The sequence below is a fragment of the Perognathus longimembris genome, chromosome 10, assembly GCF_023159225.1.
Source record: "Perognathus longimembris pacificus isolate PPM17 chromosome 10, ASM2315922v1, whole genome shotgun sequence".
Lineage (NCBI taxonomy): Eukaryota > Metazoa > Chordata > Mammalia > Rodentia > Heteromyidae > Perognathus > Perognathus longimembris.
Genome location: NC_063170.1, coordinates 68939561 through 68958842, shown reverse-complemented (window position 1 = coordinate 68958842; position 19282 = coordinate 68939561). Strand labels below are relative to the sequence as shown.

The 19282-nt window shown below is 56.2% G+C and overlaps 1 protein-coding gene across 1 annotated transcript in view; it reads left to right on the top strand.

Moving 5' to 3' along the window:
* The first annotated feature begins 4309 nt into the window (after window positions 1–4309).
* Window positions 4310–19282, top strand: part of Vgll4 (vestigial like family member 4) — a 66046-nt gene continuing 51073 nt past the window's right edge. The window contains 4 exon segments of the mRNA XM_048356282.1: window positions 4310–4338; window positions 4928–4933; window positions 11374–11379; window positions 12138–12214. Coding sequence (XP_048212239.1) covers window positions 12151–12214 — 64 coding nt within the window. The 5' untranslated portion in view covers window positions 4310–4338; window positions 4928–4933; window positions 11374–11379; window positions 12138–12150.

Here is a 19282-nt window from a genome sequence, read left to right as displayed (position 1 = left end):
CAGTCCCCCCCCCTCTACCCCCACCCCCCCACCCCCAGGCTGGTGCCGGCGGACTTCTCCACGCTGGACGGTGCTGGGCTCCGCGCGCCATCAGGAACAAACTACTGCCAGCGGTGTCTGGACGAGAAGACGGAAAAGGACCAGGTCACCTCGGAGCAACGGGAGGGTAGGCGAGGCGTCCGCGGCGAAGGCAGCACGGACCCGAAGGTACTGCGGGAGAGGGGGGAGAAGCCAGGGGGAGGAGAGGGGGGAGAAGCCAGGGGGAGGAGAGGGGGGAGAAGCCAGGGGGAGGAGAGGGGGGAGAAGCCAGGGGGAGGAGAGGGGGGAGAAGCCAGGGGGAGGAGAGGGGGGAGAACCAGGGGGAGAGGTGCGCACTCTCCAAAGGCATCCTGCCTGCCATCGTGTGCTTTCTGACTTCTGTTATTTTTAATTAATTACTTCACCAGTTGGTCGGTGCCAGTCCTAAGGCTAGAACTCAGGTCCTAGGGGCTGTCCGTCCCTTAACCTTCTTGCTCAAAGATGGCACACACTTGAGCCACACCTTGACTTCTGATGTTGTTCTGGTGAGTGTGTGTGTGTGTGTGTGTGTGTGTGTGTGTGTGTGTGTGATGGGAGTTGAGTCTCATGGACTTTCCTGCCCGGGCTGGCTTCAAACTATGGTCCTCAGATCTCAACCTCCTGAGTAGATAGGATTATGGGGGTGAGCCACCAGCACCCAGCTTCTTAGTTAATAAGTCAATTGAGTTGGGTCTGTGTTATTTGTCCAATTTTTCCTTTAGTTTCTTAGACATTTAAGAACGTGGTAAAACAAACATAGGTGTTACCAGTGTAGTCTTGTATGTGTGTGTGAAAGTGACAGGAAAAGCGTGTGAGAAAGGGATATCACTTCCAGGTGATGGGAGTGGTCATCACTGGGTGAGAATGACCTTTACCTTTTGGACTTCTTGAGATCATGTCACGCTGTCGTGCCCACTCGGGCTCCACGTTCCTGGCCTCACGGGCCTCCTGCACGGGTCTTCCACGGAGCTGGGGCGAGGGGGGGCCCTCTACGGTACCTGGCTTCTCACTTCTTATGGTTCCACTGCAGATGGAGTGCCCTTCAAGTTATCTCTCTCCTTCCTTCCTTCCCTTCCCTCTTTCCTTTCTTCCTTCCTCCCTCCCTCCCTCCCTCCCTCTGGCCCCCCTCTTTCCCTTCTTTCCCCAGCACTGGGGTTTTGAACTCAGGCTGCTGGTGATTAATTTGTACCTCCATCCTCTTCAACTCTGGTTATTTTTAGGCAGGGTTTTGCTTTTCATAGGAACCAGCCTGTATTTTGATCCTCCCATTTATATTTCCACTGAGATGACCAGTGTGCACCACAACACCCACCTTTTTCTGTTGAGATGGGGGCGGGGTCTCATAGTTTGTTTTTTTTTCCAGACTGGCTTAGAAACATGATCTTCCTATCTCTGCCTCCCCTGTAGCTAGCTTTATAAGTGTGTGGTGCCTGACTCTTTTCTTTTTGGTCAGTCATGGGGCTTGAACTCAGGGCCTGGGCACTGTCCCAGAGCTTTTGTGCTCTACCACTTCAAGGTACAGTGCTACTTCCAGTTTTCAGTGGTTAACTGGAGATAAAAGTCTCATGGACTTTCCTGCCTGGGCTGGCTTTGAACTGCCATCCTCAGATCTCAGCCTCTTGAGTAGCTAGGATTATTGGTGTGAGCCACGGGCGCTTTGTTTCATTTCTAGGCTGCTTACTAATAGAGTATTTTGCTGTGTGTGGAGACTTGCTCTTGTCATTTAGTATAGTCCGGATTTGCCTGTACGGCTGCATTTCACGGTGAGTCCTCCAACAGACTGATGTCCTGACTTCCATGGTTCTGGTTCCCAGCCTCCTGTGTCTTTCTAGCAAACTGTTTTGATGGTGCCTTTTTCCTTACAGCTCTCCTCCACATCACCCGAACAGCCAGAATGAAACACTCTTCGTGTGTCCACACCTGCACACCCTAAGTCACACTTGTGCTGATGCAAGGCGAGGAGTGAGATCCATCCTGGCAGAGGTTGGAGACAAGTCACCACCGTGACCACAGGCCCAGGGTTCATCTGCGGAGTCCAGGTCCTGTGAACAGTGATGGGAGCAGGAGCTGCTTTCCAGCCGCCACACTGCCCCAGATGGAAGGAACGGGGCAGGGAACAGATGGCAATGCCGTCATAAAGATCCAGTGAGATAATGCTATCTGGGCACACTTTGTCAACCCCAGGCCATTTTTATGAATGTGGGATTGTATTATTTTTGTGATTGCTATTCATTTGCATGATGGAGACAAACCCCTCTGTGATAACGTCGAGCGTCTGTTTAGATAGTGCCCAGCAGGCCCGCAATGTGACTGGTCAGCGAGCATCTGTCTCTTCCGTAGCTTCTGCAATGGCTTTTCAAAGGAAGAGGTATAATCGCTCTCTCTCCCTCTTCTTCCTTTTTGTTGGGCAGGTCCCTCTGAGGCTTGAACTCTGGGCCTATGTGTTGTCCCCGGCCTCCTTTTGCTCAAGGCCAGCACTCTACCACTTGGTCCACCTTTGGCCATTCCTGTGATTTAGCTGGAGATAAGATTCTCCCAGACTTTCCTGTCCCGACTGGCTTCCGATGAGATCCTCGTATCTCAGCCTCCTCAGTAGCCAAGATGACAGGCAGGGGCCGGGCGCCAGGCACCTGAGAGTCTGCCCAAAGCTCTGCACTACTAATGGAGTTGGTGCTGGGATTTCCCCCCAAGCATGTTCCCACTCCCTTCCTTCTTCCCGTGTTCAAATAAAAAAACAAATCTCTGATTGTTGATCATCCTCCGAATTTTCTTTCCTACTCTCAGGACTACTGAAGAACGAGAGCAGTCTAAGAAAAGAAATGAAGAGCAAACGGGCACACGAAGCACTGGAAGGGCTGAGAGCCTCCCTCAGAGGAACCGGGACACGGAGGGGCAGTTATGCTTGGATTAATTTGTCACGAGGACTGTCACACGCGCACGCACACACACACACACACCCGGTGCCTGGCGGGGGCAGCCTGGTAGAAGGGAACTGTGTTCCTGGCTGTCCCCAGCTCTGACAGCGCCCGAGGTCCTGGGGGACACGGATGGGATCCTCGGGTGACAGACGGGAGCACAGCTTGGAGACGGCCGGGCATTTCCCCTTCCCCGCGCTCCAGGAAGCTGGCGTTCCGGCGAGCCCGTCCCGGGTTAAGACCCTCGAGCAGCCCGCGACCCCCGAGCCAGGGGTTCGAGGACAACCCGGAAGGCGGGACGGCGGCTGGGGTGCGTGACGCCCAGGTCTGGGTGGATTGTGGCCGTGGGAGGAAAACAAAGGGGGGGGCCGAGGCGCAGCCGGGGCGGGGCGCGCCAGCACCCCTCACCCCGACATCGCGGGGGGGGGGGTGGTGGTGGTGGTGAGGGGGATGGCCCGGGGGAAACAGACAGCGGACGGGCCCTTCCTTTCCCGGGGTCACAGGATCCGTGCGGGCCGGGCGCGGGCCACCGGAGTTATCGGAACCCCGCGGGCTCCACCAGGCCCGCCCCGCGCCCTCCTCCCTCCCTCCCTCCCTCCCGGGCTAGGACTTCCCCCTCCCCCTCCCTCCCCCTCCCCCCCGCGCGGGCGGGGGCGAGGCCGGCGGGGCGCCGGGCTGCGGGGCTGCGGGGCTGCTCGGCGCCCAGTGCTCCCGGTGCGTGCGCGCGCGCGCGGGCTGCCACGGGAGGGCTCGGCGCCGCGTCCGAGCGCCGCCCGCCGCGGCGGCCCCGCCGACCCCGGGCGGCCCCTGGGCACACACCTCGGGAGGTGCGCGACCCGGGGGACCCTCGGGGACGGGTGGCCGCGGGTCCCGGGCTGCGGGGGGGGCGCGCGGGGACACGCCCGGCCGGGACCCGAGCACGCCCCGAGTGTGGCTCGCGTGTGCCCCGGAGGCGCGGCGGGCCCCACGGGCTTGGCGGAGCCGGGGCCGTGCGGGGCGCCCGCGCGTGGCCCGGCCCGGGTCCCGTGGGAGCCGGCGGGGTGGGGCGGGGGGGAGGGGGACGCGCGGCGGGCGCCCGGGCGCGCGAGGCCCCGCCCCGCCCCGCCCCGCTCACCTGGGCCCGGCCCACCTGCTCGGCGCGGGGGGCGTGGCCTGGCGGCGGCGGCGGCGGCGGCGGCGGAACCCGGGCGCGCTCGGGCGGCGTCTCATTCCTGGCATTCCTGGCGCTCCGGTCCGCGGCGGGGCCTGCCCGGCGCGTGTGAGGGGCGGCCGGTGCGGGAGCGCGCCCAGCGTCCGCGCGCCCCGAGTGCGCCCCGCCTCCCGAACCCGCGGGGCCCGGCCTGCCCGAGGCGGGCGAAGCCGCCCGGCGGTGAGTGCGGGGAGCCGGCCCGGCCGGGCGGGTCCGGGGCCGGGTGATCGGGACGGGACGCGGACGCCCTCCCGCACGGGGGTGGGGGGTGGCGGCGGCGGCGCGGGGGGGGGGGCGGGGTGTCCTCACCCCCGGCTCGACTTGAGGGCGGAAGCGCACGGGGGCCGGCGGGGCGGTTCATCTCGGGTCGGAGTCCCGGGTGGAGGGGTCCGGGGTCCCACCCGCCGCGCGTCCCGGGGGGGGGGGGAGGGTTGCGCGCTGGGGACCGCGCGCCCCGCATCCGCGGCGGTGCGGCGCGGTGCGGGCCCGGGCCGGGCCGGGGCAGGGGCTCCGTCCTCCCCGCAGACTTCCTGCCCGGGCGGGCGCAGGCCTCGCCCCGAAGCAAAGGTCTTCGCCTTGTTTCGGGGGTGTGTGTCCCGCCGGGCGCCTGGGGGGGGGTCACCGCCCGGAGCCGTCGGGCTGTCCCCGGCCGGGGGACCCGGCTCGCGGGCGCTGGGCTCCGTCTGTGGAAGCCGAGGATGAACAAAGTCGCCGCGGCTTTGATCCGGGCGCTGCCCGGGTTTCCTGTGTGGTTAATGGGAACCAGCAGCCGGCGCGGGCGGGCGGGGGCCGGGGCCCCGCGGGCGGCCACCCGCACCCGGGTCCCCGAGCAGGCCCGGCGCGCTGGGGTGGCCACGGCTTCTTCCGAGTGTAAAAGGAGCCACCCCCCCAAAAAAAAAACCACCCCCCCAAACCCAAGACAACCAAACAAAACCCGAGGGGCTGCAAGCGTCCGTGTGCGCGTGGGGTCTGCAGGTCGGCTCCGCGCCCCTCCGGGCGCCTCCAACCCTCTGCTCCCCGCGGCGGGGCCCGGCTCCGGGTTCCGGGATCCGGGATCCGAACCACCCGTCCCGAAATGTAAGGTGGATTCAGAAACCACTCTCTCCTTCCTTGGGAGTTTCTTACACCCAAGGCAGTTTTAAGGGCCCCTTCTTTTCTGTTCTTCTCTCCCCCCCCCCTCCCCGCAGGGTTGGAAGGCCATCTTCCCCGCGGTGGGAACCAGGCAAACCTCTCAATTTGTTGTTTTAACTCTGGCAGCTTTTAATCCCGGGCCAGTTTCCCTGGCCACTGTTTTCCCACACTTCTGGGCAGCCTGCCTTGGCTTTCCATTTGGAAGGGAATGCAAGCTAATTTTTATGTTGATCAAAAACACAATACAATTAAGAAGATAATTCTTGCTATAAATAACCCGTGGCCTAACATTCCAAAACTGAATTGTTGCAGCAGTAAAAAAAAAAACAAAACAGCTCTGGCGCATTACTTCTAGAGATTTAATAAGCTTGAGTTCTAAGTCAGCTTAGAGTTGGATATTTTTCTTTTTAGTCGGAAAAAGTTATGCTTAACCCGGTACCAAGACGGCACAGTCCCGGAGTTTTTCAGGAATCACGGGGATAAGATGCTTTGAAAGTGTTGGCTGTTAGGGTATTTACGAAGGAACAGTCCCTGAAGGTTTGGAAGTGTTTCATAAACATAATTCTTGGCACTCTTGCTGATTTAGAATGTCAAATTTACTTTCTGTACTCTGTGTGTGTGTGTGTGTGTGTGTGTCTCCCTACTGGGGTTTGAACTCAGAACCTGGCATTGTTCCTTAGCTCTCTCTGTGTTCGAGGCTGGTGTGTTATCACTTGAGCCACAACTCCACTTGTGACTTTTTTGGTGGTTAATTGGCGGTAAGAGTCTCAAGACTATCTCTCCTGGATTGGCTTTGCACATGATCCTCAGCTCTCAGCCTCCTGAGTAGCCAGGATTACAGGTATGAGCCACTGGTCTCCAGCTGCTTTTTTTTTTTTTGGCCAGTCCTGGCGCTTGAACTCAGGGCCTGAGCGCTGTCCCTGGCTTCTTTTTGCTCAAGGCTAGCACTCTACCACTTGAGCCACAGCGCCACTTCTGGCTCTTTCTGTGTATGTGGTGCTGAGGAATGGAACCCAGGGCTTCCTTGCGTGCTAGGCAAGCGCTCTACTGCTAAGCCACATTCCCAGCCCTCCAGCTGATTTGAATACTTCCTACAAACCTAACCATGACAGTAAAACTTTTCACTTTTAAATGTTTGTTCATGGAAAATTCCTTTTAATTAACTTCTGATAGAGTCACCCTTGTTAACCACCTCTGTGACTGCCAAAACGAACCCAGAAGATTTTACTTGCTCTTACAGGTATCTCTTTTTTTTTGGCCAGTCCTGGGGCTTGGATTCAGGGCCTGAGCACTGTCCCTGGCTTCGTTTTGCTCAAGGCTAGCACTCTGCCACTTGAGCCACAGCGCCACTTCTGGCCATTTTCTGCATATGTGGTGCTGGGGAATCGAACCCAGGGCCTCATGTATATGAGGCAGGCACTCTTGCCACTAGGCCATATCCCCAGCCCCCAGGTATCTTTTCCCCCTAGAGTTGGTGTGCAATTCATGAATTTTCTCTAACAAAATAATAAGAATAAATAAATAAAAGGTGTTTGGCAACTCTGCGACTAATAAAATGGTGATAGTTGTAAGTTCAGGAGATAAAGGTCAGACAAATTGAAAAATACAATGGAAATTAGGAGATAATTGGGGTGGGTTTTGACACACAAGGTTCTTGCCTCACGGAGAGAGGGGCTGTTTGCAGAGCAAAGCTTCTGGTTGAGCCAGGCCGCAGGCTGGCATCCACCAAAAAGCTGCAAGTGGAGCTGTGGCTCCAAGGGGTAGAGCACCAGCCTTGGCGGAAGCAGGAGTTCCAGCCCGAGGATCAGCACACCCACGGGGATTCTGGTGAAAGAGCAAACCTTGTATGCTTCGGAACCTCTTTCTGGACGAGGTGGCGAGTCTTCCTGTTGAGCGGATGAGGAGAGTGCAGGCCAGCCCACGCGGCCCATGGCAGGAAACTGTCCTGGGACTGGACGATCAAATCTGCCTGGTACTGTCGGGGCGGCCTAGAGGCTGCGCCACCACCGCTTCTTGTTTGGGGCACAGTGTCGTCGTCGTTCGGCAAAGGACCCACGCCCCGTTGAGTGTGCTTTCTGTATCTCATGCTGCACGTCCGGGTAATTCGATTCACATCTGCATTATCCATACTTACAATTTTGCCAACTCAGTAACATTTATTTGCAATTCCAGAAACAGCCGTGGTAGCGCTGGGGGGAGGGGCGTTAGTGTACGCGTGTGTACGTGTGTGTGTGTGTGTGTGTGTGTGTACACCCACACAGGGCAGTCTGTCTTCTTGGTTCAGCCCTCCAACTATGTGTAAATGAATGTGCTTTTGGGGGACGGTGTCCTTGTAGTTTTATCCCCCCCCCCCCCACTTTTTTTCCCTTGTCTTTCGTGGGGCTGGACTCGGGGCCTAGCACTTGGCCACCTTGAGCCGCAGTCGCCAGTGGCGAGTGGGAGATGTGAGTCTCACAGACTTTCCTGCCTGAGCTGGCTTCCAGCTGCGACCCTCCCCATAGTCCCCCCGCGTCCTGAGGGGCTGGGGTTGTAGGCGTGAGCCCCGGTGCCTGTGATGGGGCTGTGATCTGGGGGTTTCAGATGGCCTCGGGCGTCCGCGGTGCTCCTTAGCCCGGGGTGCTACGCCCACCCGGCAGAGAGCACGCAGGGCCGGCTTCCCGGACGGTTGGCCCTGAGCTCAGTGTTGGTGCATCAATGGTAGATACTCACTAAGGTGCCTTCACACAGAAGCACGTGGAAAACAAGGCCGCGTGAAGGCACCAAGCTCCCAGTGCATGGATGTTTTTAGGGCGTAACTGGCTTCGAGTGAGGAGGAAGTGTGTGTGTGGGGTGTGTGTGTGTGTGTGTGTGTGAGACTAATGTGTGACCCAGGGAGCACTGTGGCCCGAGTTACACTGCCTGGCTTTAACAGCTGCCCAGCGGAGGTGCTGTAACTGCGGGGACTTAGACTTGGGTGGGAATTCTGCCAGCTTGCACTGTGGTGTGAATTCCCTGAGAATTCTTTGTGTGTGTGTGTGTGTGTGTGTGTGTGTGTGTGTGTGTGTGTGTCAGTACTGGGGCTTGAACTTGTGGCCTTTCATTCTGGCTTGGCTTTTCTGCTCAAGCCTTATCAGCCCCCCACGTGGGCCACAGCTCTACTTTCCACGGCCTGGAACTCTTGATCCCCTGCCTCCGCCTCCTGAGTGCTGGGATTAGAGGTGTGTGCCGCCACGCCCAGCTAACTGACGTTTTGGGGGAAGGGAGCGGTACTGAACTCACATTTGCTCACATTTGCTGGCAGACGCCCTACTCCTTGAATCCCTCTCCCCGTCGTTCATTATCCTCATACCTAGAAAGTCCACGCACTTGTCCCCCCAGCAAGAGCGAGGAGACGCCGTCCCTGTCGCCCCGTGGTCGCAGAGGTGCGGCGGAGGACATTCCCAGGACCACAGTTACAACGCTGCCCATCGGTCCCCCTTCCCCACACCAAAGCCTTCGGTGCCCTCCCCTTCCCTCCCCTCCCCGCAACAGTGCAGCACAGCGCACTCCTATAGGACCTTCTGTTTTATCACTGTTATCTCCCAAGTCTATTTGCTTAGTGTGCCCGGTCTCTGACCCCTGCCTGCCACCTGTGCTATTGTTCTCGTGGCTTTTGTTCTCACTTCACACCTGGTACCTGCAGAAGCCTCTAGAAACTCCTGGCTTTTCCTCCTGGGCCAGGTTCTCGGAAGCGGAACTTCTCAGCTGTGTGCACCTGTCGGGCCCTTCTGGGCTTTCCTCGGCCTCTCGTACCTGTGTCAGGGTGGGCGGGCTTGGGCTCCGTGCCCGGTGCTCCCTGCGTGACCTTCCGGGGAGAAGACCTGGGAAGGAATGTTCCGGTGTGGTCCCATAGGGAAGGCAGGCCAGCGGGGCGGGGGCTGAGAAGGAGCCTTGGGGCGATGGTCTAGTCCTGGCTGGCCTGTCCCAGCCTCCCAAGCGCTGGCTTTAGCGTGGGCCACTGTTCCTTGTGGCATGAACCTTTCCGGTGGCTTTGGGAGCTTCCTAAGGGCTTTTCACTATCAGGGAACGCTAATGACAGCACACACGTTTCATTTTAAGATAGATTCCTCCTCCCTACCCCGCCCCCCTTGGTGTGCCGGGGGCATAACCAGGACCTGTGCTTGCCGAGCAGGTGTCCCCCCACTGGTGACATCTTGAGTCATCTCCTCTGTGTCTTGCCTGTTTCCATGTGGTCCTGTGCCCTTGAATGTCCTTGAGATGACGGACCATGCCCTCCTTTGTCGTCAGCCTCCCCAGCCATTTTCTTTGCTACACTTAGGTGTCTGATTGGAAGCCCGATGGCTTGGTTAACAAGGTCGCAGTTACATGGTTGGTCTTTGCAGCTGGGCCTCAAAACATCTGATCCTCTTGTCTGTCTACTTTGAGCCAGCGCCAGAGGTTTGGCTTGGGTAGGGGGTGTAGACTTCATGGTACCCGAGTCAGCTCACCAATCTTGTGCACTACCATTACACTTCGATACTTTCTATGCATAATTTGCCTAACCTAAGGGCAAGCTCTTTACTTGGTTCTTCCAGGTTTTTGTTTTGTTTTTTGGTTCCCATCCTGGGGCTTGAACTCACGGCACTGGGTGTTGTCCCTGAGCTTTTGTGTGCAAGGCTAACACTCTACCACTAGCCACAGCGCCAGTTCTCGCTTCCGTGGTGGTTCATCAGAGGATTTTCCTGTCCTGGTTGACTTTGAACTGTGATCCTCAGATCTGAACGTCCTGAAGTAGCTAGGATCATGGGTGTGAACCGCCAGTCACCCAGTCAGGTTCAGAATTTTGAAATTTTTTGTTCCTGAGCTTCACAGGAATTGTGGGCCAAGCATGGTATGCGGTGTTTGTGTCAGTCATTACTTAACTCAAAATCATGGTTTTGAACCCTGGTCTTGCCTGTGAGCGCGGCAAATCTTTCCTGTCAGTGGATTCCAGATCTGGCTTTGTTCTTTTTTTTTTTGGCCAGTCCTGGGCCTTGAACTCAGGGCCTGAGCACTGTCTCTGGCTTCTTTTTGCTCAAGGCTAGCACTCTGCCACTTGAGCCACAGCGCCACTTCTGGCCGTTTTCTGTATATGTGGTGCTGGGGAATCGAACCCAGGGCCTCATGTATACAAGGCAAGCATTCTTGCCACTAGGCCATATCCCCAGCCCCCTGGCTTTGTTCTTAAGTCAGGAGCTGTTACTTTCAGAATAATTGTGAGTCAAGCTCTTGCCCAAGCTGGCTTTGACCTTAAGTGATTGAGCCTCTGCCTCCCAAGTACCGGAATTACAGGGGTGCCCCCGCCACGCTGGGCTTTTCTTATCCCTCTGTTGTTACTCGTCCCCCTTCCTTTTGGTTAAGGGGATCGTTTCTCCTGTTAGTTTGGGATGCTGTTGTGTTCCTCACGCTCCGGCCTCTTTGACTCTCCACGCCTGCATTCCCTCTTCGCTCACCCTGGCTGCCTTCTGAGCAAGGGCCTGCTTCTCTCGCTCCGTCTTTCCACCTGTCCACGCTTCCCCGCTCCGCTCTATTCTCTGCGTTGCTGCCAGGACGACTTGACCGCCTGGACAAGCCAGCGACTTCTCTGCTGCAGAGATTGCCCTGGCTCCGTGATGCCTATGAAATCGAGCCCAAGGGCTGGGATGTAGCTCGGTGGCAAAGCGCTTGCCTTGCAAGTACAATGTCCTGGGTCCAGTCCCCAGTACCAAAAAAGACAAGACAGCTAATATCGAGCCCAAGTCTACCCCGGTCCCTTACCTTCTGCCCTGTAACTTTGGGAAGCGTGTGTGGGCCTGCGTGCGTGCACCGACAATGCAGCTTGAACTCAGGGCCTGCGTGCTGTCCCTTAGCTGTTTTCTTTTTTGTTGCTCAGTGCTGGCACTTTGCCCTTTGAGCCACAGCTCCGCGCCTCGCTTTTCGGTGGCTATAATTTGGTGGTTGAGTAGCTAGGGTCACAAGCGTGAGCCACCAGCTCCTGCTGTCCTCCGCCTTTAGATCTCGTCCGTCTGGGGCCTTTGTAGTCAGGCCGTAGAGCGAGGAGGGCAGTCGCGGTGAGCCGCGGTGCTATGGGCGGGTGGTGGGGAGCCCGGCACGGTGGAAATGGGCCGCCTCCTGGCTGTGCCGGCCCGTGTCACACAGGTCGGTTCTGGGCTCTGGGTTCTGGGTGGAGCGCGGAAGCCTACAGGCCACCTGGACTGCAGATGCCTTTGAACTCGCCAGTGGGGACTCCCGCAGCGTCGCGCAGCTCACTTCACTGGGCAGGCAGCACCTGCGGGGGTCCTCCCCGCCCCCCCCCCCCCCCCCCCCGCGGCCACCAGGGAGTGGAGAGAACAGAGGAGCCCAGCAGAGGGGCCCGTCAGAGTCATTTCCGTGACAGCTCCTGAGCCCACCCCGCAGTCCAGCCGGGGGTGACCCCTCCGTTCATACGGGGCCTTTGTTTCCAAAGCTGATGTTTACGGGGGATCCCCGCACGGGCAGGCTTGTGTGCACATACGCGATTAAACACGCACAGCTAACGCAGGCACGCATCTACACCATCGCCCTTCTTTTTGCTCCGACGTGGACCGCTTCCTGGGAATAGTGTAGCCGAGTGGACAGAGTGGATTGAACCTTGTTCTTCCTGGACCCAGGGCCTTCCCGTGTGTTCAGAGGGGAAGAATCTTCTCCTTAGGAGACGGGCTGGCATTTGGTGGAAGAATCATTCTGTCCAGCACTAGAATTCTTTCTGTGTTGGGGATCGAACCCGCCGCCTTGCTCAGGCGAAGGATAGGCCCCAGTCTCCGTTCCCGGTACCCTGACGACTTTGAGACGTCTGAATTCCCTTTGTTGTTTTTTTTTTTCCTCCTGTAGGCTCAGCCAGGAATGGGGACCCCGCTGGATGTGCTGTCCAGGGTGGCCTCTCTGGTGCACGCCGACGACGAGAAACGTAAGTGCGCTTGTTTCTTTCCATCGAGGGATGTGCGGTGAAGGCGTGTTGGCCCGTCCCTCGTCTCCCGGGCCACAGTCAAACCGTGTGCGTGTGTATCGATGATTTTGGTGTCTGTTTACAGAGATGAGAGCCTGACAACCTTATTTTTATTTTTCAGTACCAGAAACCTTTTTTGTTGTTGTTGGTGCTTTGCTGGGCGGGGCAGGGCGGGGGTGTAACCCCGGACCTCAAACATGAGGCAGGCTCCCCATCAGTGATCAGAACTTGTATTTTACCTGCTGTCTGGGATGTCGGAGCTCGCATGCTCACCTGTGGCTTGCTGTTTCCTTTGCAGCTTCTTTTCAGAGATCTGGAAGGAAGGTTCTTTAAAAAAATTTTTGTTTTTATAAAGATGACGTATGGAGAGGTTACAGTTACATAAATCAGCTAACGAGTACATTTCTTTTTGGATAGTGTCACCTCTTCCCTTGCTCTCTCTTAATTCTTCCTGCTTGTCCCCACCCACAAGTTGTATGGTTCAGTTTCAACGTTGTGTCCAGTGAGGACCACTGCTGCATTTGCTCACCCTTTGTCGCTTCGTTTCTGTGTCTCCCCTTCCCCTCCCGAAGACAGAGAGGGGAAGACAAGACAAAAAGAAAAGCAAAACAAAAACCTCAACAAAGATTAAACTTCTTGTTTGCATTCCCTGGCGTTCATTGCGAGAATATTATTTCATAGGATCAGATGCACATAAGCATTGCGCCTTTGTGTTCCTCCTTGAGGGTGTCTTCCTTGGGTCTCACTGCATGGGAGTGTCTATGGTCCTGTATAATTTATCATGCCCCAGTGTATTTGAGGTCTAGCTCTTGCCTATGAGAGAAAGCATTCCATTTGTCTCCGAGCTTGGCTTACCTCACTTACCATAATTTATTCTAGGTCCATCCATCCATTTCCCGGCAAATGTGATAATATTCTTTCTGGTGGCTGTGTAAAATCCTGTTGTGTATAGGTACCACATTTTTTGTTGCACTCACTGTGGGTGTCTTTATGGTATCCTGGCTTGTGTTGTTCTGGGTAGAGGCCCAGAAGCGGTATGGCCAAGTCGTAGGGAAGATCTAGGTTTCGTTTTGTGAGGAGCCTGCAGACTCCTGTCCGCAGTGGTTGTGCTGGTTTACATTCCCACCAGCAGTGCAGTAGGATTTGGGAGGAATATTCTCAAGTTGCCTCCAGCAGTTGACATAAATAGGTGCTGGTTGTTCCGATGTCTGAAGTAGAGATGGAGGAAAGTCATCTAAGGGCCTTCTTGAGGGTGAGGAGTAAGAGAGTTGTGAAGGCTGAGAGGAAGCAAGTACTGGGGCGGGGGGGGGGGGCGGCAGGGGACACCCCTTCCAAGATGCGAAGTATGTGGGGGCATCAGCACCCCGGGAGCTCCGAGCTGCATCCCAGCCCCTTACAGTACCCTATGTTTGTTTCTGAAATGTTTTTGTTCAAGATGAAAAATTGGTGAGTGGTACAGCAAGAATGATTTGCTGTTTTATATGGCAGTAAGGTCAAGTGCTCGTTTTCCAAACACTAAAACACTTAGCAGAAGGTTTGGGTTTGTCTTTCTCTGGTGCCGGGACTGGAGCACCGTCGCCTAGGGGTCGGCACGTGTGCACTTACACCATAGTTCCACTTCTGGTTTTTTTTTGGGGGGGGGGTAGTTTAGATTCTCACATACTATCCTGCCCGGCCTGGCTTTGAACTGCTCTCCTCGGATCTCGACCCCCTGAGCCGTTAGGATTGCAGGTGTGACCTGTGGGTACCCGGCTGGTCCCTCGCTTTTGGTCTGTCGGGGGGTCATCCTACCCGAGGCTGCTCACTGGGGACTTGAAGCCCCAGTGAGCTCCTCCCCAGGGGACGCTGGGTGGGGGTGGGGGGACCCTGGCTGCCCCTGGCCCCACCGCAGGGCTTGCGCGGGATCCGAATAGCTGTCGGCAGACTCGGCCGAATGTTTCCTGCGAGTCGGTGTTTTCACGTCCTGATACCCCCATTTAGTTGGCAATCCGTAAAACCAAATACTGTTGGTACCAGCGGGAAGTAGACACGGCGAGGAACCCCTTCCGTGCGTGGTGGCGTGATCTCTCTCTCATCTTCCCCCCCTTGCTCCCTTCCCACGCTGTCTCCCACCGCTCGGTTCCAGGGGCGCCTTGTGCCCGTCGCATCGGCTGAAGTGCGTGAACGCAGGTTGCGCACACTGGTGAGGAGGATGGGCCCGTGGCTGCCAGGCCAGCCCGGGGCCGAGCTGTCCCAGCCCCCTCAGAGGGGAGAAGCGGACCAGGGCGGCCCCGCTTCCCAGAGCGCGCGGGCTTCGTGGGCGAGGTCTCGTTGCGCAGCGCGGGGCCAGCCCGGGCCTCGGGGCCACCCTGCTCCTGACCGCACCAGGCCCGCGGGTGTTGTGCAGAATCCATCACCTGGGAGGCGGAGAGGCTGGTCAGGGGCTGTGGGCTGGAATGTTCTTTCTTTACCTCTGGTGTCTCTAGGTGGTTTGGGAGCAGGCTGGTCACTTCTTTTTCTTGAGCCCCAGCCTGGATTTCAGCTTCTTGGGGGCCATTCCTGTTTTTTTCTTTTTACACTGAAAGAAGAGGGAAAAAGCCGTGTCCCGATCATTACTTATCCTTCATAGGTCGGTAGCTTTTTTCTTCCTTCTCTTGCTGTCCCCCGCGTCTCCCCAGAGCCCCAGCGTGGTAGGTGAGTGTCGCTCGCCGGCTCCGTGCTAACCCCAGCTACTTGGGAGAGGATTTTCTTACCGTCTGTGTGTGCCAGCCACTATTAAGTTCACGGCGCTCAGAACGTAGGCATTGCATTTTCTATTCCTAATGCGATAATGAGGTATTGTTATGTAAGTCTGAACATTCATACCTCTTACAGACAGGACTGAACCTTAAGTTTAATGTCTTCTTGTAGATTTCTTAGATTTATCCAGGCTGCCTCAGCCCGACTCATCTTTCTCTGCCCTAGATTAATTCTGTTTTGGCTTTTGTTATAAATTGCTCTTACACTTTAGAGGTGATTAACATTCTCCCCAACACTTTCAAAAAGCCTGTGCATGTAATCTGATTTGAGTGTCTTGTTACACACACAAAAATATTCTATTCCTTGAGATCCGCTCCGCAGTGCCTTGAAGTGACCTAAATGGTTCTTTCCACTTTTCCTTTGGCTCCCGGAGAATGGAAAACTTGGGGCATTTTGAGGATGTTATTCTAGCGTTTTGAAGGGAACAGTGTCCATTATGACTTGAGTCTACAATACCTGATAGCCCTCAGGCTTCATTGTGTCTATGAGCAAAGAATAAAAGGCATATCTCCATGGTACACTGCAGGCCGAAGTAAATAGTAAAAGGGTGGTTTTGTCATTGTACAATGGTCGCTTATCTGGGTGGCCTGGGAGGAATAAATTTACTTAAAATAATCATGCCACCGCTCAGGAGACATTGATTTCATCAGCAGCCAGGGCAGTCCTGGAAGGTTCTTGATGGAGAATGCACCCATGTGCTTGAGGCACGGCATCTCTCTCAGTGGCTGCTCTGGCGTTTTTTAGTAGGTGGGGGGACAGGGTGTTTTATACTGATGCATTCACCAGCACCTTGGTGTCTCTAACACCAAGCCTTGTCTCACTACCTTTACAAAATGTTTTGTTTTCTTCTTGTATCTCCTGGATTATACAACCTTGTTGTTGTTGTTGTGTGTGTGTGTGTGTGTGTGTGTGTGTGTGTGTGTCTGTGGGTGTCTGTGGGGGGTGGGGGAGGGGTCTGGGGACTGTCCTTAAGCTTTTATGCTTGAGCTCTACCATTTTTAAGCCACAGGTCCATTTCTGGCTTTTGGGTGGTTCATTGGAGGTAAGAGTCTCATAGACCTTCTTGCCTTGGTTGGCTTTGAGTTGGGATCCTTAGATCGCCCCCTCCTGAGCAGCTAGGATTACAGACGTGAGCCACTGGCGTTCCGGCCCTTGTAGCTTTTGATTTCTCTACTTAGATTAAAAGCCTGTTTGATAGCCAGGTGCCAGTGGTTCACACCTGTAATTCTAGCTGCTCAGGAGGCTGAAATCTGAGAATCGTGGTTCGAAGCCAGCCCAGGCAGAAAGGTCCCCGTGAGACTTAACCTCTCCAGTAAACTACTCAGGAAATCTGGAAGTGGCGTTGTGTGGCTCAGGTATAGAATGCTAGCTTTTGAGCAGAAAGAGGCTCAGGGACCGTGCCCCGGTCCTGAGAGGACCGGCCAAAAAAAAAGCCTATTTGTTGATGTTTAATTTTTTAAGAATAATTGTCATTACTAAATATTTGTACTAAGGGGTTACAGCCCCCTAAGTCGGGTTATGAGCACAGTGCTTCCGGGGCCTGGTCACCCCCTTCTTTGTTCTCCCCCATTTCCCCACACAAGTTGTTTTTGAGATAGGGTCTCTCGACGTTGCCCAGGCTGGCCTTGAACTCCTGGGCTTCACTGCTTCTCCCGCTCGGCCTCTGCTGAGGGCCCAGCATCCGTGGCATCTGTCTGGCCAGCAGCATTGCTTTTGAGGGCTTGGAGAGTCGACTCGAGGAGGCGCACAGGACCCCAGTCCTCCCGAGGAAGGGCTTCTAGGAGCCGAGGCCTTGGTCGTTAGCGCCCGTGGGGCGTGTTCGGCGGCGTCTGGGCTGCGGTCTCGTTTGCCTTGAGCAGGAGGGACGGCAGACCGGAGCCACATCGGTTCTGAGGGGCGAGCAGTGCTCGCCCCGCCTTCGGTTGGGGTCCCCTGCTCTCCGCGGCGTCCCTCAGCCAAGCTGTCTTGGGGACGTTGTCTCGGAGTGGGGGGAGCCGCACCTCCTCTTGCTTCCTCTCGTTCTCTTGCTTCTCCGCTCGGCGTCCAGTGCAGCGGCTTCCATCGCCCTGGCTGCCGTGCCTGGCAGATCCACGTTTTCTGTCGTGCTGCGGCCTCCGCCAGAGCCCCGGCGGCAGCCGCTACCCCGCGGGTGACACTCAGGTCCCGACTCACGGTGCCGTCTCAGGATCCACTAGTGGACGGGGGTGCGGCTTGAGCACGCGTGATCGCGGGTGCCGCTGTGGGGAGTAGCCTCCCCCCTGCCTCACGCCTGGCATGGGCTGGAAGACCCGCGCGGCATGGCGTCGGGGCGAGCTCTTCCTCGGCACACGGGAGGCGAGTCCGCGGACGTGGCCGATGGACTTTCCTTCCCCGGGCTGGCCTTGAACCCCGTCATTCTGGACCTGAGTCTCCAGACCCGAGGGACAGACCCGTCGTCCTACCTGAGACGTGGGACTTGCTGGCTCCCATGTGTGCTTCAAACCAGAGTGACCGCCTCTCCGTGCCCTCTTCCGCCGGCCTACGTGCTCTCTCCTCCTCTCCACGCGTGTGTCACGCACGCATCATTCTGTGAGAGGTGGCGGTGAGCAGGAGGACAGCGAGAAGGCGTGCGAGCCCTGTATCGCCCTGCTCGAGGGCTTCGTGCGGGTGAGATGGAGCGCCGTCCTGGAGGCGGGCGCCTGAGCCCCCTTCACGGTGGTTCGGGAGTGTGTACACCGACCGAGTGTGCCGCCTCCAAAACGCTCGCCACTCTGGCTGCGTTTAGATTACTGGACGTTTACCTGCATGGCGTACGACGAGACGCATTGGGGACAGGACCCAAGGCCAAACGCTTAAGTTGGTTCCGGTGTGATTTTGGTCTCTGAAGGTAATTTTGTGTCGTTCAGAGCACACATTTATTTTCCTGTGTATTTATTTGTCTTTTAGGGACAGAATCTCACTGTGTTGCCTGCCCAGGCTAGTCTTGAGTTTGTAGGCTGAAGCTGTTCTCCTACCTTGGCCTCTCAAGCTGCGGGGACTAAACGTGTGCTCTACGGTGCCCATCGCGTTGGTATATTTTGACGGTCACTTGCCTCATTACTTACTTAAGGGGTGGAATTTTCCATTTGAGGTGGTCGACGTGTTCGGAGTTTCGGAGCATTTTTGTAGGAGGGAATATCTAGGTAAAATACTTCTAGATTCAAGGCAGCCAGCCAAGGTAGCCGTGACAAGGGATGGTGGTGTTGACGGAGCCTTCTGTGGCGTGTGTCACGCGTGGCAGCCCCCTTGTTGTGTCACATGCCTAACGTCCTGTGCACGGACGGCCCAGGGGGTCCCCACAGTCTTTAAAAACAGTCCTCCACCGCTTTCCTCTTTTCTGCTCTTGTTAGCTTTTTTACCGGGCGGATCACAGAGGGTGTCATGTCACTTTTTCTTAGAGCAGCTGCTGAATTTCACGTGAGCTGGTTCCTGTCTTTTTTTTTTTTTTTTCTCATTAGATTAAGAAAAAAAAAATGGGGTCACTCACGTCATACAGCAAAGTTTGATTTTGGAATAGGCATCTGGGTCAGAATATGCTGATGCCAGTCTTTCCTTAAGAGTTTCACTGAGAAAACAAAGCCACTCAGTAAACAGCCTGGGGCTGGCTGGGTACGCCCGTGCGTGCCTGTAATTCCTGCTCCACGCCGGAGGATCCAGAGTTCAAGGACTTTTTTGCTTTTTAAAAATAAACATGGAGCCAAGCGCTGCGCGTCTCATACTTGTAATTCTCGCTACCCGGGCGGAGGTGTGAGGATGGGGGCTGGTAGCCAGCCCAGGCCCCAAGTCCCAAAGACCTGGTCTCCAGCTAACCAACGAAAAGCTGCGAGTGGATTTGTGGCTCAATTGGAGTAAGAGCTCGAGACCCTGGGTTCAAGCCCCAGTTCTGGCCCCAAACTGGATGTACTGCACTTTCTAAAGGCTACACCTGTCAGTAGTGTATGCTGAATTTCAGCTGCTTCTCTTTTGTGCGTAGTGGCATCACCAAGCAATCACTCCCCCTTCCTCTCTCCCTCGCTTTGCTTTGGAAAGTGTCCTAAGGCGGAGGAGAAGGGGTGTGTGTGTGTGTGTGTGTGTGTGTGTGTGTGTGTGTATTTGTGTGTATTTTAGCCACTCTGGCACCAGCCAGGCTCTTGTGATCAGAAGTTGGTTCTCAGCATGGACACCTGGGATTTAGTTCATCCCCAGGGCTACCCTGGGAGAGCACCAGTTCACATCTCTGCTGTTGTAATAGTT